Source organism: Macrosteles quadrilineatus, unplaced genomic scaffold (assembly GCF_028750875.1).
Source record: "Macrosteles quadrilineatus isolate MER2022 unplaced genomic scaffold, UCM_ALF_1.0 Scaffold_5__1_contigs__length_97177068, whole genome shotgun sequence".
NCBI classification, from domain to species: domain Eukaryota; kingdom Metazoa; phylum Arthropoda; class Insecta; order Hemiptera; family Cicadellidae; genus Macrosteles; species Macrosteles quadrilineatus.
The window spans coordinates 45,913,016-45,934,725 of record NW_026542598.1 but is presented as its reverse complement, the minus strand read 5'-3'; the positions used below and the strand labels follow the sequence as shown (position 1 = coordinate 45,934,725).

The 21,710-nt window shown below is 34.9% G+C and overlaps 1 protein-coding gene across 3 annotated transcripts; it reads left to right on the top strand.

Moving 5' to 3' along the window:
- Window positions 1–320: 320 nt before the first annotated feature.
- LOC128994540 (sodium/hydrogen exchanger 9B1-like) lies at window positions 321–21,710 on the top strand. Of its 3 annotated transcripts, none has more exons than XM_054419159.1 (11): window positions 321–538; window positions 7,938–8,157; window positions 11,032–11,185; window positions 13,233–13,387; window positions 15,090–15,287; window positions 16,058–16,233; window positions 16,692–16,804; window positions 17,604–17,768; window positions 18,256–18,399; window positions 20,199–20,300; window positions 21,409–21,710. In XM_054419159.1, exons 1-11 carry the CDS (start codon window positions 520–522, stop codon window positions 21,685–21,687), a joined length of 1,725 nt encoding a protein of 574 aa, XP_054275134.1. In that variant the 5' UTR covers window positions 321–519; the 3' UTR covers window positions 21,688–21,710. The 3 variants fall into 3 exon arrangements, with proteins under 3 accessions (XP_054275134.1, XP_054275133.1, XP_054275132.1); XM_054419158.1 differs by lacking the exon at window positions 321–538 and adding an exon at window positions 5,434–5,507; XM_054419157.1 differs by lacking the exon at window positions 321–538 and adding an exon at window positions 6,790–6,839.

The window sequence follows — 21,710 nt, the reverse complement described above, 5'->3', positions numbered from 1 at the left end:
AATTCACGTGAGATTAAGAATGATTTGCATTGCAATTGCAATGGATTTTCTTTTTGCATTCAATTCAAAATCCTCCATAACATTCAGTTTTTGTGACAGAAAGTAAAGATGAATATTTATATGATCATAAGCCCTTTTTTCAACCCACAATGTTGTTTAAAATTAAGACAATCTAGATTCTTGGCTGTGACGTCACTATAAGCCAAGCTACTCTCACTCTGCCAAGGTAGTGCCAACTACAACTTCTACTTCTGTCTTCTTTCTTTCTTTGCGCAGAAGCGATTGCTGTGTTTCAAGGTGACGTTTAAGGGCGCCAAATTTTGGCAGATGATTGCACTTTACATTCCAAGTCTCATTTCAGCACATATCCTAACTTATCGGCTGTGGTTGTGATGTGACATGCGGTTGTGTAATAAATGTGTTTTTCTTTCAACCTTTTGTACTTGGTCGTGAGAATGGACGGAAAATGATGTTTAAACTTATTTGAACTTTTATGAGACTTTAAAACACCTTGGGAATATGTCTAGATTCGCTGGGAGTAAGTCAAGTGCATGCAATTTGATGTTTTTTGAACTTTCAACCCTACACCTGAGAAGACAGGAAAGTGGAATGTTTTGTTTGCCGATGTTTACAATGATCACATTATTGTTTGTGATGTGACTAATATAAACACAATTTAGGCCTAATCTAGTAAGTATGAATTTGATAATAAGATTTGTTTTAACTTTATGTACCTATCTAACTTAACAAAAATTGTAGCATTCTGAATACAGTCTTTGAATGAACTGTCATTTTGTAGGTTTTGGACCAACCTAAATTATTAACTTGAATAGTCTACTTAAATAATTGAGCAGATTTGATTGAAAATATGTTCAACTAGACCAAACAACAACAGTAAGTTATATGTGCCTAAGCATCATACACAAATTCCAGCTGCGGTTCTTATACAAACGGTGACTTTGTTCGACCCTAATTTTGCTTTAAATTTTTCTAAAATAGAATATTCAGTTGCGTGAAAAGGGGAGGGAGGGGCAGGAGTTTGAGTGGGCTTGGATGCTAATGGGTCCAAATACTCTTCTGGGCTCTATGGAATTTTTGAACAAAAATATGTTTATACAACCTCTGCTAAGATATGTTTAAATTTCATTCGTCATCTACTAAGGCAAAAACCACTGAATAATAGATAATCACCATCTTACAAAATATTTCACCTAGGCTATATGAATTATTTAATTTAGTACCAGGGGGCCCCTGTAAGATGAAGACGTGCAATAAGACGGGGTTTTACAAACTATTTAAATCTTTGTTCTATGTGCAAAAAGGGAATCTGGGAGCAGCATAATTTTTCCTTGATGTCGATGTCGGCGTCAGCAGTATTTTTACAGGAGAGGCAATGAACAGTGTGCTCTTGAAGCTTTTGAGTTGTGGATGTGCTGGGAATTGAACCCGTTGAATATTTTGTGGGGGGGGGGGGGGTGGATTGAAATTTTCTTTGCCACTAATAAGAAGTCGTCAGTTTATTCAGGGGTGTTAATGATGATTATTTCAGTCATATACAAAACATGAAGACATTAGAAAGCTTACACAATGACAATAGCCTATACCGTATGTATTATGAACACACTATTTTAATGTTTTGTTAGGCCTAGTGTTGTTTTCACTTTTGCTTGATGATGATGTTTTTTATGGATTTTGAACAGAATGTAAGTCATTAAGCATGTTTAGCTATACGGTTGCATATCAACTTAATTTAAGGAAATATATTTTAAAATCAAACAATAAAACTATTTTAGCCAGAAATTTTTAAGGAGCCTTCATTGTTGATTATCATTATCAATTGAGACGGGGAACCCATCTCTTTAATTTTAAGTTAGGCCTACTTTAATAAATCCTCGAAGCAGTGCTTGTAAATTTCATAATTGTTATATTATCTACCAATTGAGATGGCGACCTAGGTGTGTATTTTAACCCAAACATGAGTGAATGATGAGTGTAGAATGTAGTGAGATGCCTTTTGTACCTTTGTTAATGAATAAATCCCGCTTTAATTAGCCATAACAATTTTATTAAAAGCCCAATAATCAAGGACAGCTGGATCCAGTTTGAAACCACCAAAAAGCCACCGAACTTTATTTTTTTATGATCTAACTGTCAACCTTTTGGTTACCAGGTGAACAATATATAACCGTTTAAGTAACTTTTCCATAAAACTTTTAAAAATAAATAAATAAAAATGTCTTTATTTATCAAGCGTTTCTAAGTACAACTGCGTTTCAGAATAAATTTTGTCAATAACAATAACTAAACTAACAAATAAATAAAGAGAAAAATAACTAAACAGAAACAATACAATATAAATAACAATAAGCAACCATCAGCGTGGTAATTCTTTTAATCTCTTCTTTTAAAAGCCCCTGGGGCAGAGCCCAAGAGACTTAAAAAAAATGTAAGGTCAGTTTGCTAACGCTATGTACGTTCTTCGCTACATAGGCCTACGCTCTTTCCAATGAGACGTGAATGGTCAAAATCAGATAAGAAATGGCGGAGGAGTTCAAAGGACAAATTTCTTGTTGGCGTATTAATTATAGTACTGGGGGACCGAGCCTTGCTCGGTTGTGGTTAATTACGTTTAATAGTTAAAACAATATCTTAAACAGGCATTTGAAAATGTACAAAAATCATTTTTATTACAAACTATATACATTTGATTGCTGAAATAAAGAAATAGTAACAACTCTGTAATGTAATGTATGCAATTAAACAAAAATTAGATACACTTTTATGATCTTGCTTAAGTTTAATTACTACTTGCACAGAATCTTTCTCCCCTCAAGTCATCGTAACCCGTTGTTCGACTTTTACGCTCACAAAAGACAGCAGATAAAAAACAAAATCATATTAGTTTCAAAATGGCTTGTGACAACGATTTTTCTCTTTTTCGCTACTAACTTACGTCTTAAGAAATTGAGATTCTGTCTGTTTTTTTTATTTTTTTTATTGGGATTTAGCATAGGCCTACAGTAATAGTTTTATGCCAATTAAAACCCCCAAACGTAATTAGTTTACTTGGAATACCTCAGTACTTCAGGGTTTATGTTTTGATGGGAATGGGCCAGGTAAAATAATCAGTATTTGATCGGAACTACTTTCGAGTAATCATTAGTGTAATCTTTGCTCAATTACAACTGATGTTTTTCCCTTTGTACTGTATTTTGTAATTTGCTAGTATACTGTTGATGGCTTGTTGTAAACACATGTTACAAGTATTTTGTTTACTTTTCCTTGTTATTTGTTCAACCAACATAGTTACTTAGCATCCCATAAGGGCAATATTATTTTTTTAATTTTCAAATGAGTTTTGTAGCGAAATACGAATTTCCCTGAGGTAGTGGCTGTCACCAATCACGTTTTAGGGCAATAAGTCCCTAATTCCAGAATTCTATAAAAATCCTTCCGCTGGATTTGGAGATATATATTATAGACAGAAACAAAATTATCTCGTATTATAGTAGGTATAGGATAGGATAAATTAAGTTTCTTTACAGTCTAGCTTGGCTAAAAAGTTGGCATATTCCACAATCATAAATCAGTGATTTACAGCTCGCTCTGCCGAATGCTCGGATCGTTTATTTTTGTTCTAAAACTGGCTACAACTGTAATATGGAAATGGAATGTCTCGTTCCACACTCAAAGAAGTTTGAAGTCAACATTGAGACAAATACAACATACCAAAAATATTGTATAGGTATAATAGGCTATCCAAAAATCAGTTCTGTGTGAATAATTAGTCTTTACCTATTACTGTGTTTGTATTTATTTGTTGATATATTACGGTCTAAATAAAGTTAATCACCTAATAAGTTATTTCAGTATCTAATAATAATTGAATGATTAATAATATGGAGAACATCTTAGCATCAATGTATACATTTTATACATTTTTATTTATTTTAACCATTGTCATAATAAGTTATGTAGGCCTAAAATAAATTCTTAATACGCATCCATCTGTAACAAAATTCTATTTCAAATTTCATCCGTGGCTCATCCAGAGGTTTTCCTTGATAAATCTTTTTTTCAAAATTAACCTTTCAATTTTATATTAGTAAAAGTAATGAATTATAAACCTTTTTCTCTGCTGTTCAATAACCTCTAGTGTTTTGGCTAAGAACCTAGACATTTAAACCAACGAATAATAGTCCAAAAATATAATTAGAACTACCAAGTTCACTCTATAAATAAACAACTCGACTTTCATCATTTCTTTGTCTTGTCAACTGACCAAGAACTACAAAGTTGACGCGCACAACCAGATCACTTGTTTTAAACTCGTTCGGTTTAAGTTTGATTTACAATTAAAATATATTACTTTTCCTGTAAACTGTAACTACTGGCTACTGTAGTTGAGACTGTTTTTTAATGTTCAAAGAATTTTAAAATCTGTTATTGAGACATTCTTGTCAATCATTACAATAGCAGGACTGTTTCTATACATCTAAAGTAACCAAGGGATTGATATTGTTGATTGTTCATATATATAGTTCTGTGTTTTTCAAATGATTTTAGCTTTATTTTCTTGTTGTCTTTGTTATATTTAAGTTTAGTGAAGATTCCATGTTATAGACCATGTTATACTATCTAGAATCTATGGCCCTTTTTTTGTTAACGAGGTCTATTGTAACATATGTTATTTAATGACCAATAAAGATTTATGATTTATGATGATACCGGTATGTCTGTTGGAAGGGGTATGTTTTGCAGGAACCACAAATGTTTTTTTTTTAACCAAAGAGGGTGAATAAAAAAAATGGATATGCTACATTTATGGTAGGCCTAGATCTTTATTAATACAATATTGAGTCCAACAGATATTTTATAATTGTATTTCAGAATAATTGGTGTTTCAAAATCTTTAGATTATTAAGTAGGTAGATTTTAACAGCTTTCCAATATATTTGACTTTGGAGAGTTAATTACAAATCTGAATTAAGTTGTATTTTATTTCAATCAGAGCCTTTTCTAAAATTGAATATGCAATTCTCACTTTGTATGCTGAAACACAGTTTAAACATTTTGTATAGGCCTACGTGTAAAGTAATAAATCATCGGTGAAATATTTCTGTAGTTTGTTACAGCAATAAATTGAAAAATACAAATTGTTACGAGTCAAAGTAAATACCTAATTGAGTATTGAAAGTGTTCCTTTATGACCGTTTTAACTACTTTAAGGAAAACTCAGAGTAAAATAACAACTGTGCCCGGAGCTTTTTCAAATTTGTTCGCTATTTCGTCCTCGACAGTGACAGCTGTTTCTAATAAGTTTAGGCTAATGAAAGCACAATGTGTGGTTGGCGGACTGATTATGTATTTTGCACTCAGTTAGCATACTAGTAAAACAAGTAGGCAATTAGAGACTACAAGTAGATTTTAGATCTTCTCGCGTCAGTGGATAGTTCACACCTGCCACATGCACAACTCTGCGTTTGATTTGACAGATGAACCCCATGGTAACCTTTTGTATTATTTTATCTAAGGTTATATATATATATTTTTTAAATTTCTAAATAACCTGGCTTTGTGTTTTATAACCTTAATTACGAGCTGTTGGCCCGTCCTACGTACGGGAATCAAGCAGTCCACCCCCCAATATATCTACTCTTAATTCAAGCTTAGTTTAAGCAGTTCAAAATTTTTTGTAAAGAAAAAGCTGCCAAGATGAATTAAAACTTACTTTCCCAACCTTTCCTCAAAAAGTCGAGTAGTAAAACCATTTTCATAAGCTTTCTTTTTAAGACTCGTGAGCTTCGATTCATATACAGCAATGATTATAGAATCTTACTTAATTCATGTAATCAATGACAAAATCATAAAGTAAAAAAACTAGCCTTGTAGTTCTAAAGAATATTTTTATATTCAACCAACTGTTGGTTATAACAAATTGTATTACACTAAAACAAACTAAAGTTTTTTACACTGTTCAAAAAAATAAATTAGAACATCTAGTAATTTACAATGTATATTTAAATTATCTCTCATCCTCTTACAGAATAAATGAACGTATCAATGATTATAGCATTACACATAGTATAAATAAGTCAGACCTAAGTATGTCATTTCATTTTCATCCAAATGCTGAATTTGTGTCAAAAACGCTGAATGTTTACAGCTGTTACGTTAAGCAAATGGTATTAATAGCAAAAGCTAGTCTAGAATGTTTACGTTGGCTGCTAGACTTTAAAAAAATTAAAACTTAATTTCTAAAAAACTGGGACCCTAAACTAAAGTTATGGCTTCGACATTCCCTAGTTCTCAAAATTATCTTCCTTTCAACACAAAAATCATGAAAATCCGTCAAGTGGTTGATTCAGAATCGTGAAATAATAAAACCCTGTCACGTTTTAATATTATAGATTATCCACACCTTATCCATATTTGATCTATGAAGTCTTAATTTTAAAATTACTGTACCATAGTGATTTTTTGCCTAATCACAGATTGACAAGAGTTCCATTTTGTACTCTATCATTAAAAAATGAAGCTTTTATTTATCATGTAATACTCATTCTGAAAGTTGTAAAAATCGTTGGGCGTTGTTGATAACTCTTTATCTTAAACGTAACAACACTTCTCGTCTAATTAAGGCAAAGCAGGAAGAACAAAAGGACAAAGTCAGTTTTGTGTGTGTAACTTGAGCAAGCAGTTGAACAGGAACTTTTAATTTGACTTTTTACCAACTGTTTTAGTTTATTTTCTTGAATATGAACAACAATAATTTTTTGTTTGACACTCTGTCAGTATGTTAATTGAGAAGTTGAAATTCTGGATTTACGTACTTGAAGGTTTGTTGAGATTTAATTTAAAGTTTTTCACGAATTGTTTATTTAAACAGCCTTATGTTTAGGAACTACTTTCATATCAAGATACTGTAGGAAATCAATTGTTTCTCTTACAATAGTCACATATCTTTTGTAGTTAATTGCTTCTGTCTCTATGTTATTAATCTTTTTTTTTATTTGCTAATGAAAACACTAATTGGTTATGTTTTGTAGTGATTAAGAAACGTAATCAACAGATACGCAAAACAAATCAAAATGAAACATTAAATACCTCCTTTTAGATGGAAATTTAGATAAAATACCTACCCTCAGCTGTTTAAAGTAAACAGTTGTTTTGGGAATTAATTGCAAATGTAACTTTAAAATAAACTCCAGTAATATCACACACATAACCTAAATATTATTTAAAACATCTCTTTAAAAACAAATAATTCAACCTGCCTATTTTCAAACTCAATCAAGAGTTTGTTTTATTATTATGAACGAGTTATTATATTGACATATAAAAAAATGAACAAATAAAATAATGACTTAAATCCAGGGGACTAAGTGAAATAAATATTTTATCGTCTGGAGCTCAAGTCTTTCTCCACATTTTGATGTAAGCTTCTTCCACGTGGGAAATTTACCTTTTTGTTATTTAAAGGTATAATATACCTATATATTTTCTAAATGTTTGGTAATACTATTTGTTCAAGAATATTTTATCAAAATTTAGTACAGTATATATAATATTTCATATCAATTAATCGATCCTAATACCATCAGCATTCCTAAAAGTCAGGTGTAAAGATTTAAAAGTAAAAGCTCATCTCTCTTTAGTTCTGAATTTTTTTTTAAATAGTTTTTTCCCTACATATTATCATATATACAACAGCACCATCTATATGCATGCATGCATAGATCCTGTCTAAAATTATCTCAGACAGTAAATACTGGACAATTAATTTTACTGCCTAGTTTAACACATTGTGCTTAAGCCGTCACACTCCTCTGTATGAGGGTCCTTTGTGTCCTGGTAGTGAATGTGTTAATAACCTCCCTCACAGACATAATATGGTTATTATTACACAGAGGTAATGTTTATTTTTGTTTTCACAGAGGCCATTTCCAATGTTAGAATTTCACATAGACGAAGGACAGTCTCCTTCTCGGGGAATGTCAGTAGAAGAAATGAAGACGATGTTGAAATACTGGAGCCTGAAGCCGCCCTCCAAGAAGCATTACACGTTGCCGCCTTCCAAGCTCAGCGGCAACGGAAGAACAGTGGATATTCCTTTACCAGCGATCTACCAGACGGTGCTTTGAAAGTTAGAGCTTTGTGAGTGTTTGAATTTGTATTAATTTGAGAAATACAGGCCTTGCTTTAATGTTTGAATACTGTGTACATCTGTATACTTTTTATAAAGCTAATTATGTTCATATACTTTTGAAAAAACCGTAAGCTGCACATCTATCAAGTTCATACTTGAATGAAAGGTCTTGAAAGGAATGAGAATTTTCCCTGTAAAATCTTATTTTTTCAATAAACTCCCACGTAAGGGCACATATCTTGTTCAAAGGGTAGTAGAGTTTATACATTACAAGTGGAATTAAATCAACCTAATTAAAATATATATATATATATTTCAGCTGTCCATGCGAGTAGTCAAACCATTAAACTTCCTATACACTTGTGTAGTAAACATATAAAATAGTAGCACGGTTAATAAACGCAACAATTGCATACATAAGATGTATAATTAAATCGTTTGATTTCATGATCTTTCTAATTTGTTTGTTGGCACAGTAATGATATTATAAGGCTATGCAAAAATTAACAGACAACAAATGCATATATTGATACTCTAGATTCCAAATATTTAGGTTCTGTAGCACAACCTTCAAAATTTCCTTTGCATTGGATAAATTCAATCTGTTCATTCAAAATTCAAATTCAAATATATTTATTTAGGATGTTACAAGCATGGCCTCGCCAAGTTTACAAAACTTGTCGGCGAGGACCAATAGATAAAAAAAAAATGACAAACAAAGTTTACAGATTTTTCTCTTTTACTTTTGTTTTGTTTTCTGATTACAATGAATTAATTATGAAAAACTAGTTCTAAGGCGGTTCGTGGCAGGCACTTATTAATAACAAGAGTGTTTTGGCAGCTAAACTTAATTCTAAAAGCATTAAAAAGAAGTGCAACGAATAAACAATAAATAAAAGGTAGGAGTGAAAGCTCATATAACCAACGGCATTCACCTAGATTGCAATCATTGTTCAACCATTTTCAATAAAAGCATTATAAAATTTAATATCAGTTTTATATTTTTAAATAAAACTAAAAAAACTACAACAAAAATAAATATACAGGCTTTTACAAAATCGCTGTATTTGCATAATTATAGAGGAAGTATTTGACTTGGTTACTAACGACTAGCTCTTTAGCGAGCTAATCGCCTGTTTTATCACTAATTTATAATGATAATTACTCTATGGAATACGTGTGCTAGACAGTATTTACGCAGTATTGTTGTCGGAAGTCATGGTTGAGTTGGTTAAATATACATCTTATAAAATTTATCTCAAAGTTAACTGTAAAATAAAAACACAGTAAGTAAACACTATTAATCCATTAAATATATTGAACCAGCTGTAACCATGGCTTTTCATGGTTACTTCAAAGAACAACATTGGACTTAAATAAGCTGTCAGAAAGTATCTGTGCCCTAGGAGAGTATTAAAATAAAAATGACTATCTCCACTAAGCCTATGTTAAAACTTTGACTAGCCTTCATTCTTAAAGCATCTAATCAATATATCTCCATGCAGATATTTCAATTATTTTTTTCTGCTAGTTTGTGTCCAAGGCAATGGTCACTCTTGCAAATTCTTTCAATATGGTGAAAACTGGCGTATTATTCCAAGGGGCAGGAAAAGCATACCCCTGCAAACAATCTTCCAATATTAAAAACATTGTAAATTCACTTTCCATACTTGAATTTAGCAACCATTTTACCAATCTAAAAATATTTCAACATCAACCTAAAGTATCAATCTATTTATAAAGTATTTCTTGACCCCCGGTATTATGACCACAGGGTAAATTGCACCCTGGTAAATTTACCCTATTATGAGAGAATAGCATTTAGCCACCATCAGAGCCCACAACCACAATCAGATATAAAACATGCATCAAAACAGGCCTCTGATATTAACGATATTATTATAAGTCAACCTGTGTTGTCTAAAACCAACAGTTATTTGTACAATATGCTTTACAATACTGAAAACGTTACACTTACAGGAATGTCCTTGGCAACTTCCATCTTCTGCTCTGTGTTGTTAATGTTTATGTTTGACTCAACGGCGATTTATGTGTTTATAGTTCCATTGATCTTACTCCTACTACTTCGACGTATAAAGAATAGATTCATTCACTATTTTTTTATAAAACTTACTGTAACAAAAACACATTTTTACATTTTTCAACCACCTTCTGGAAACAGTATGCCACAGAACAAATTGCCTGAAATATCCTTACTCCCAGACAAGATTTCCCTCCTAATTTAAGAACCTCTAGATGTTCTGAAATATTTAGCTCTTTAGGGATTTTAAGATAATTTTTGTCTCACTTATTCTTCAAATCACTTGAGACTCACGTACTAGCCTACATATTGTGAACCAAATAGTTTTTAAAATATTAATTTTCTCAGGAGCATTATTGTTATACGTACTCTAAATAAAAATTAACTGTTGTTAAAAAACAATCCTTGATTCTTCGGAGTTCTGACTTATTCTTTGCTGTTTGTTTGAAAGCCCTCTAAATTTGTTTGGACAAAAATACTTGACAAATAGTCGAATCTTTATAGTAGTTTTTTTTTGCATCAGGTTTCTGAGACTCTGAGATTTTGGGGATTAGAGTAGTCAAAGGTATATTATTTTGCCTTTTAAAACTTGTATAATGAATTAGTTTTGTATGATAGGCTTAGAGTCAAGTGGTCCACATTTAATATTCTTGCAAATTGTCACTTGTTAAAGTAAAAACAAAATTATAGATTGTAAAGTAGTGGTGATTTACATTTTACTATGTTGGGAAGTGGCGAATTGTTGCATTTGGGTAATTGAAAATAAACAACTTTATTATTTTTTTTCACAAAATCGTTTTTTGCACATGATTCTATCTACTCTACAATAATTGTGTGGTAGGTTTCAGAGGTTGGGCAGAGCTGTGTGGAATCACTCAGACACTGTGTGGGCAAAAACCATCTCATGGATAATACTGGCGCTGCTGCTGTGGGCGATCCTGTACAGCATCGAGGGCGAAGGCATGGGACCCGAGGGCGACTTGTTCAGACTGCTGGTGGGTAGGTCGCAGAATGAACTCAACAGATTTATGGTGGGTAGGTTTTAAGCTCTTCGTCAAACACGTTCAATGGAGCACCAGTTGAAAATCAGAAACACTTTGCACTCCAGCTTCTGCAAGATTTAGACTTGGTAGGTCACATAGATGCACTGGGTAGCAGGAACAGCAGGTGACATAACCTAAAACTGAGAATAATCCTCACAGAGTAGTGCATAGGTTTTGTACAAGTAGTCATAATTATCGTCTTTATTACCTGAACCTATGTGTGATCAAGAACCGTGAAATTACATGCTATTTCTGTGTGCTACCATTACCATTACCAACTGGCGATCGTTGACCAGATGTCTGGATTGATCTTGTCAGATAAAATTTACTTTTAATAACTAAATAAACTAATATTTACAATATTTACACGCCATGGTGGCCGGATTCATACTCAAAAGTCCATTGCAGTAGTAAAGTATTCCTCAATGGAATAAAAACACTTCCTACTCAGCCATTGTTTTAGTCTGACTTTAAAAGGTTCAAGAAGGAGTTCTTTAATGTGAAGGGGCAGTCTATTGTAGAGCTTGTGTGCTAACACTGGAAAGCAGTCCTTGGTCTTTGATAGCCTACATCTCGGGACATTCACATTCCTTGCAGAGCGCAGGTTGTAATTGTGGAGTTGGTCTCGTGTAATATGAGGGAGCTTTCAAGAGAAGGAGGCAGTCCAGTATGTATTGGCTATGTATCGTGAGAATGCCGAGCTGCTTATTGAGCTTATGATTGTTCACTGTAAAGGGTAAGGGGCCAGGACAACACCTTTTACCCCTGTCTGTACTTAAAAAACACACTCTAGGCTTTTTGGAAGATACCTGCACTTGACTGAACAATCTGATTGTTTTAGAACACTACATACTACTTATTTTGTCGACACACTCACACATGCATATTTCTCTGCCACTTATGTAAATAGAGATATGGATAATATCTTATATCCTACAGTTACAGTAGTGGTATTTTTTTTTACTTTGTCAGCAATTTTCATGTTATTTGTGATGGTTTCATTGCATCGATGGCTTTCCCTATGAAGTAAGAGAACCAGAGGAATCAGTTTAAAAAGGGGTAATAAAAATAACTGGTTTACGACATAGGCGTAACTAGGATGACTCCGGGGGGCCTGAGGGATGTGGAATATCCTCCAGGGAAGGGGGGTCAGGGAAAATTTTTGGAATTTAGACCTATAAACTCATGTTTTAGCTTATTTAGATACATATCAAACAGTTTTTTTAATTGTAGAAAAAAATTATAAACAAATTTTGTGTAAGGTCAAGGAGGGGATTAAACCCCCCCCCCCTCCTGGATAAACCCCTGTTTCACGATAGCACCATACAGGTGGTTTTGGGTTGATGCGTTTACGGGGGGGCCTTTTTCAAACCAATTGTATAAATCAACTGAATTAACTGTTATGTGCTCTTTTAATTTACTTTTTTTGCGTTTATTTTGAAAACATACCTACCAAGTTTTGTTATCGGTAATATATGCAGTAATAAATGCAGAGGAGCAACAACTATTTGTAGAATGCCGGTAATAGAATGCTAAGTAAGTTCCCAACCAACCAGTCATGAAAATGCAATAAAAACACTATCCTCAGGAGTCAGATAAATTTGTCCGACAGAATGTACTAAGTGTGCGTAACAATATTTTAAGTATATAAAGTTCTATATACCGTACTAGATAAGATTAATTTCCTATAGCATCCTGTCCTTATTTTAAAGCAAAAATTAAGGTATCTCAATTGAGCCATTCGCATATCAGTTTACTGCTATGAATTACTCATATCTGTTGAATACGCTTACATTTTAACCAAGTCAACCTAAAAGCATGAGTTATTGAAAAATCTAGCATATTGCATAATATCTAATAAATTATCATACTAATGAACACCAACTGAGAAAATATTATTGTTACAGGAATTTAGGCTTCAGCTCGTTTGTATGTGTATGGGATTGTCTAGTCTTCCTCTATCTATGTCAGTCAAAGATATAACATGTACTTGTTTTAGGTGATGATTATCGTGGCCTACCTGATGGGCCAGGTGACGGAGTTGTGCAAGTTGCCAGGACTGCTCGGGATGTTGGTTACGGGACTTGTCCTCAGGAACATAAAGTTCTATCACCCGGCTGTTGGTAAATACGCTGACCTGACTAAAGTCATGAAGTAAGTAACTCCAGATACCTTCCGATTGATATCATCATCCACCAACACATGCATGACATATATTTTAAGCTGAATATGAATACTGACTAAGCTCTGGTCTTTCTTTAGCCAGGACTATTAACTACTAGCTGTGTACCCGTTCTACGCACGGGGATCTTATAATATTCAGTTGAAACCTTCTTATATAAAGAACAGCAGTTGGTTTGCATATTTTAAGATATGCTGGCCAAACTATTATACATAGCTTCATTTTATGTTGTTTTTTGTTGTTCCGGATCGGTATGACAATCAATAAAAGGTTAAATTACCTCTGTGTCTGCCGGTCGATCCTATAACGGTAGGCTTACTTTTATTTTTACTATCTGATCTCGTTTGCATGGCTCAATCACGTCCTGGTTGAAGTTCGTTCGCTACGCTCACTCACCTGTATGTTGGAGCTCGTTCGCTGCGCTCACTTTCCTTCAGGTTAGCTCGTTCGCTACGCTCACTTGCCTTCAGGTTAGCTCGTTCGCTACGCTCACTCGCCTCCAGGTTGCAAATTAGCTGTTGTCATAAATGTAAAAGAAATAATAGTGCTAGTGCTGCACCCTGTTGGTAATCCTTGTAACTTTAATGCTATTGAACATCACAGAACAGAACCAACTTGTTTAATTGAAACAGCTGTTAAGATTCAATAATTTCATTTCTCATAAGGTTAACATGGGCTTCCAGAAATTCCACGTCAAAAATCGACAAAAACTTGATTTTCAAGGGTTTACTGTTAAATATCTAACTGTCTCATATTCGATGAAATACGTCTAAAACCATCTCATATATGTATAGTATTTGGAAAATAAGTTTCAGGCGGGACAGTGCTATAGTTATTGAGGAGTAGTTGTAATAAAGTGCGTATTTTAGCGTTACCAAGAGAATGACAGATAGACAGACAGACAGACAGACAGAAATTGAGATAAGGTTTGATTCGGTTTCTCTGACCTATGAAATGTAAAAATAACCAAAAAGTTCATTATTCTAAGCAATGTACAGACAAAACTCTAATTTTATTTATATAGATAACTATTGACTGTTGAATACTGAATTACACATCTCATCTATACGGACCAGCTGTTAGTTTACAAAGTATCCTTAAACACAGTCACTATTTAAACAGGTGTACGACGCACAGCACAATGAGTAACCATGTGAACTATGCTTCGGTAGTGGCACAGAGAAGTAAGGTAAAGAGGAAACATTAAATGGTACACATAAGTGGTGTCCAGTACTAGTTTCTGGTGTATAGGGAAAAGTCCATCACCACCCCTTCACCCACATCTACTTTAACGCTCGAGGTGAATGAAGATCCTAATAATGATACTACTAATGGAGTGTGCTCTGTGCGATGAACATTTCTACATAGTGCTCGCCATTCTGGCTCTTCAATGTAACAAGTATATTTCTGGCACAACATACTAGAGCTGAAAGCGCACAGTCCTTCCGGAAGCAAGTTTCCTCTGTACCTTACTCTGTGGTAGATCGTAGAGGATTTACGTGACGGGAAGACCTATTGCTCCCCCATACAGTTCTACAGATTAAATACTGTTCTTTGAAGGTTCAGCTGTCTACCAGAATAACTGTCATATCCCTTTTGACACATTTAGTTTGAGATCAACTATAGGACCGTTTCTCTAACTATGCCACTACTACAGTGTTACGCTATGTACAGACAGCTGGCCACTACCTGTGGTATGATCAGAGCAGGCATGAGGCTAGTACCTGACGCTATCTACGCAGCACTCCACTGCCACCATGGACTGGTGCTGTCTGGCCTAGGGTTTCTTCCTTCCTTCCTGGAGGCCATGGTGACAGCTGTGATCTCATACTTCATCCTTGACTACTCCATCATCTGGGCCCTCTGTCTCGGGTAGGCAATTGTGTAAATCATTCAAAATCTCATCAATTAGACAAAATCTTCATACAGCTGGGCCAATACTTAAATGAGTTTAAGATGTTTATTGTACTAGAAATGTGTTATGCAATGGAAAGCCATTGTTTGCTTTCATGACTACAGTGTTTGTTCTGTGTCTAATCCCTTTTATGATTCGGGGAATATGTTTCATGTCTCTGTGGTAAAAGAATTGTTTTATAAAATCTGACAAAGTAACAATAAACCATTTAATAAGGAATAACTTTGTGAACTTTAGTAAAATAATGTCTCTTTTACAAGGACAAAGTAAATTAAGGACTTCATTGAGTTGAAATTTGACTTTCAATTTCTTAGATCATCCTCTACTGTTCTAGTCGGTTTCCATCCCTGTGGGACGTTTAGTTTTGTCATAGGTAAAAACTATGTGAGGGAAAGTAAATGCTCTTGCCAAGTAAAAGGTGATGATTGGTGTTGCCAGTTTGTCACATTGAAATGGGATTGGCTAGATGTCAGATTTGAACTCGTTGGCCTCAAGTTGGTTACCTCACTTAACAGACAACCCCCTTAACAAATTACTTAAACGAAATAATGTTTAGAATTTCTAGTTGTGAAAGGCAAAACATTTTTAAACAAGCAAAACATCCAACAAATCTGTTAGTTATTAAAAGTAAACTCCACCACAGCAGTAATTACAATAATTGTCGAATACAAATATTCTTTGTACCGCACAAAACCTTTGTGTTAGTAATATTTGTGCTGTTTCTCAGGTTCCTGTTATGCCCCAACTCTCCCTCAGCCATCACCCCACCCATGGCTCAGCTGATGGCCCAAGGCTATGGTGAAGAGGAAGGCATTGGAGTGCTCGTCCACGGGGCTGCAGGTCTTGACGTTGCCTTTTCAGTCACCATCTTTGACTTGTGCCTCGCCATACTTTTCCACGGAAGTGAGTTATCATCATATATTTTCAACATTAGTAGTTGAGTTCTAAAATGTTATATTGAGAATCACACTTATTTTACATTTACAATTGATTACTTGTGAATTGTAAACAATAATCTGAAGGGGGTCAGTTTTGTGAATGTAGGGCTGAGACTTTGAGCCGTAGTAAATCTTTTACGTTTAAGCTGTATCAAGTGGGTTAGCTCATCTGTGTAACCCAGTTATACTGTACCAACTTGAACTGGAGGGCCAAGTCAGACTTTGTAGAGGAAAGGGGCATTTTTTTCTGTAAATTTTTTCTGTTTTGTGTTACTTTTTTCAGAAATTTACACAGGTCCCTTAGCATGAAATATGTTAGATTAAATTTGGTTGTTTACTGAACGATTAACTTATTTTTGACTTATTCTATCAATTATGAGGATAATTTGTACAGCCTCATCAAACAACCTATTTTCTCCACAGGGCATCTTGAACCTTGGCTCATGATCGGGAAGGGCAGTTTGGACGTTCTTGCGGATATTGTGGGAGGTTTTGTGCTTGGTGTCATCGCAGGTTTACTACCTGTTCAAGATAATGTAAGTTATTTGAAGCACTTAATAAGTAACTTAAATAGACACTTCTGGCATGTCATAAAGCAGCAGTATATTTGACTAAATTTTCAAAATTTAATCTAAAAAATACAAATGAGGTGTTCTTTTGGCTGGAAAAATGATCAACTTTCCTCATTCTGCGATCATATTTTGAAGTCATCAACTGTTATGCCATCTGACACTAATACGGATGGTACTGCAGAAAAGGAATGAACAGACGCCTACAAGATCAATGATACCACCAGTTCTTGGCTCCAAAGTTTCGTAGAATACCCCTAGCACCTCCAACTCTAGTTCCTCAATAAAATTGATCAGCTGAGGGGGTTCCTTGTGGGGTTCCCAACTCTTAACTGGTACCTGCAAAAGCACTAGTGGATAAGTCAGTGTTTTCTCTTGCTGCTGACAGAATATGCAATCTCCTAATTTCCCTTTTAACAGTTACCAGGCCATAGTCCTGTCACAATTCTGAGGAAATTTGGTTCTGTCAACTCGTAAGAGTAAACACTTTTCGGATCCACTCAAAGTTATGCTTCCACAGTCAAAGTAGACTTAACCCTTAAGAGATACAGATGAAATCATGTAACTGGTGAAAAGACTGACGTTCTGAATGAATTTCAACAATCCATGTCAGGGCAAGTTTCCATCCAACTGCAGCTTTGTACAACTGCAGCTTTTCCTGCAGATCAATTACAAGGCCATCTCCTGAAGAGCAAGATAACAAGCGTGTTGAAATAAAGTCAAGCAGTCAGCAGTGTACTGTTTTGATTAATTTATATATCTGCAGGCCCTTGCACTGTGGAAACGCACATTCGCCACGATGACGGGTGGCATGTTGGCGATCGTGCTGGGTCCCCGGGTTGGCCTCCCTGGCACAGGTCCGCTCTCCTCCATAGTGACGGGGTTTGTGGCGTCCATGCTGTGGAAACTGCAGGCCCCTCTCAGCACCAAGGTAGGTGTTGAGTATATTGTTCAATATTATATCATTTGGAAAAGTATGTTTAACATAAATATAATTGTTTTGTTTTGCTTTGTGAAAGGTTAGATTTAGTTGAAAGAGGTCTGATATGATCTAATAGTAAAAAAATTACGGGTTTGTTTCTACTTATCAAATATAACTAAAAAGTTAATTTTTGTTTATGGTGGGTTTTATGGTGTTTGAGGAATTATTGCTAAAGTTTTCCATCAATATTACTTGAAAAGTAAAAAAAAAAGGGTTTTTACAACGTTTCGGGATCAGGAATCTGAGGGAGTTCTCTTGTGAGGAAGTACCTAAAACACTAGGAAACCTGTGCAGCTCAATGAGCTGCGTAGTAAGAAACACAAACTTGGAGCTTGGATTCCATTAATTTTATGATTCTTAGAGTTGTTTGAAAACTTTATGGGAATTAATGTTAATCTCAGCTTGCTACTATTGGTGTGATGATTGTTTTGTCCAGAAAACAGTGAACGACATCATCCAAGCCATGTGGATCGTCTTGTGTCCGATGCTGTTTGCCTTCACAGGGTCTGACGTGGACATATCCTACTTGGACTGGTACACCGTCTGCTGGATGGTGGGCATTGTGCTCGTCACTGTTGTTGTAAGTAACTTAACCAACAGTAGTGTAGTCGTAAATGTTCTAGTAGAGAAATGCTCAACATCGTCTTGTGTCCGATGCTGTTTGCCTTCACAGGATCTGACATGGACATATCCTACTTGGACTGTACACAGTCTGCTGGGTGGTGGGCATTGTGCTCGTCACTGTTGTTGTAGGTAACGTAACCAACAGTAGTGTAGTCGTAAATGTTCAACATCGTCTTGGGAAAAACCATAGGTCGCCTAATAATTAGGAATTTTCGAAAAAGCATACCGTAGTGGGAACTACATTCCTACGAGATCACGCCGCCCATCACTGGTAATCAACCAGGTATAGCCTCTGAATCTTGTATCAAACTATCAATAAGGTTGGAATATTTGCAGTGCAGTCAAGGGATCTAGCTTAATAAAACCTCTTTGTAGGTATAGTGCTCGTTATGTAATCAGAAGATCGCTGGTTCGATTCTGAGAAATAGGCGTTTTCATGGTTTTAAATTGGACCCAGCTGTTCTTGATTATTATAATTTTGATAAATGATCACCTAAAGAGCTAAAGAACCAGAAGCTGAAATGTTATTCACTAAACACTCATTCTTCACTCATCTTCGCCTTAAAATATACACCCTAGTATCGTGCAAATCTAATCTGATTGATTATCTACAGATTTATCTTGCACATCTTGATCTTTTACCAAGAGCGATCTGCTATAATGGTAGAGCACGGGGCTTTAATCCCTGAGGTCCTGGGTTCAAATCCTTCCAATCACCAATCGATTTTATTATTTCTTGTAAGTGATGATGCTGGGCTAGTACCTAGTTTAAAAAAAATCTTGAACTGTTCCCACAGCTTGAACTTGATTTTCTACAATGAGTGAAAGTACAGGGTTATTACAAATGATGTTCCTTATTTTGATTATAAATATTACTGGGTTAATTTGTTTCAAGACTATTTTAGTTGGTACCATTGGAAAGAAAAACTCATAAAGTTTCATTTACATTGGTTTGGGTGCATATCAGCTGTTTGTCAAGTCAATTGTTGTAAGTGTTGTGTAATGGCTGAATTTGAAGGCAGGGAAGCTTATTGCCAGTTGGAATATTACATTAACCATTAACCAATCTGTTATTAGTGTGCAACGACACTTTGGAACCAGGTTTAACGATTATCCTCCTAGTAACCACTATATTGGCAAGTGACACTTGAAATTTAAGAGAAATGGCTGCATTTGAATGTTACTTGTAGTAGGACTGAACTTAACAATGTGCTGCCTGAGATATGGAACGAGCTCGGTGGTCCGAATAATGACACACCCCTGAACTGGCCTACAAGATCTCCGGACATCACCCCCTGATTTTTTTCTTGTGGGGATACATAAAAAATAAGGCGTACACAACACCATTATCAGATAGCATACTTGAGATCCAGCAACGGATTACCAATGCTATCGAAACAATAGACCTAGACACACTTTTCAAAGTCTAGCAAGAGCTTGACTACATTATTGACATCTGTCGTACCACAAGGGGTTCTCGTATCGAGCATTTACAGTTCTGTGTATCTGTGTCGAAACTTTTTGAGTTTTTCAAAAGTTGTAACCATTTTATTTCTTTGTATAACAAATAAAACTATATTTTATGTATGTATGAAATCATGAACATCATTTGTAATAACCCTGTACTTAGTTTAATAATACTATAGAACCACAAACAAACAGTACCCAGCGTATCAGATTTTAAGCTAGCAGTATACCTACATTAAAAGGCATTTGTAAAGAATGATAATTACACTCTGAGTTGTGATGTTGTAGGTCCGTCTGTTGGGTTGTATTCTTGTCTTATGTGGAGGAGGATTCAGCTTCAAGGAGATGCTGTTTGTTGGTCTCATATTCCAGGGGAAAGCAACTAATCAGGTTTGTAGCTGGTTAGATTTTTAGTTTCAGATTGACTTTGATCATCTGAGTCCCAGTTATTATTTTATTCATAGTGATTTTCATCACATTGTGAACATTATCACAAAATTTTCGCAAATTATGAACAGAAATCAAAGGTATTATATTACACACATAGTGAGAGGGTAGGTAAAAAGTAGCAAAATGTCTGATTGGAGATGCAACTCATAAAGAATTCGCACACCTCATCAAATTCCGCACCTGTCCCACTTGGTTATAAAAAATACCAATGGGACTTTTGGAAAAACAATTCCAGTAATTCCTTGTCCTAAATCAGTGGTTCTTAAGTGTAGTATGTCAGTTTAGTTTTTAGAAGTGTTTTTTTAAAGCTGGCTACTCTTGGATGGATATTTTGTAAGTGAATGTTTTGTTACGTTTCCCATGATGATTGAATATCCTAAAGGAGCTTATCTCGACAGTCAGCATCAACTAAGTTGAATAACTGAATAACCAAGTTGAAGAGCTATTTTATAGCTTTAAATCTGTTTGGTGTAGTCTGAAAATGTCATGGTTGACTATAATTTGGCTCATTTCCCTATAGATTACTTTTCTATATAAAATCTTCTGACAGTTACACCCATAATACCCCATTCTAAAAACATCTAGACAATTTTTCTCTCTGTTGAAATCATTTTTCTACCCAGTCTCAGATAAAATTGAGGCATGATCCTGACTGGAGGATAGAACAGGAGAGTGGCTGGGCTAATATTGTCACTTTAGTCAAGCCTCATTTAATTTACAACTTTTAAATGGTTTGAAATGTAATGAATAATTTAAATAAATATAAATTCATTATTTGAAATGCTTTGTTGAAACTGAATTCTGAATATTTTTAAAATTCCAACACTTCAATTTCCCTGATTTACGTGGAACAAAACTGGATAACTAAGAATAATGGGAAATTTGCTAAAAGTCTATTATTTGCTTTTTCCATTATAAAAACTAACAGAATTTTCAATTCATGTTTTACATTTCCATTAGTTCGTTGGTGTTGCGTTCAGTGAGGTAACTTAACCTGAGGGAGGGTACAGAGTCGTCAAGGAATTCACAAACTGTTGTAATTCTGTAGGCGGCGCTGGCACCTCAGATATTGTACGCAGCCTGGGCGACCCACGACGACAATGAAGTACGCAAAGCCAACGAGGCTGTGACGATGGGCGTTCTATCCATCCTGATCTGCACCCCGCTGGCCCACCTCGGCGCGCTCTGGGGCGGACCTTGCTTGTTGAAGAAGAAAACAGAGTCATCCACTGCGAGTCGGACGAAAACGAAAACCGACAGCAACCACACGTTCAAAAGTGCTGATGAAGAAACGAACAATGTACAAAATAATGTGATGAATGTATGAGCCATGTATGTAAAAATTGTAAA

Bases quoted from the DNA above. Each gene is read 5' to 3' on its own strand.
- LOC128994540 (XM_054419157.1), top strand. From the start codon at position 6,797: ATGTTAATTGAGAAGTTGAAATTCTGGATTTACGTACTTGAAG. The intron at 16,805-17,603 runs GTAAGTTATTTG...ATATATCTGCAG, and splicing joins TACTACCTGTTCAAGATAAT to GCCCTTGCACTGTGGAAACG. The intron at 18,400-20,198 runs GTAAGTAACTTA...GTGATGTTGTAG, and splicing joins TTGTGCTCGTCACTGTTGTT to GTCCGTCTGTTGGGTTGTAT.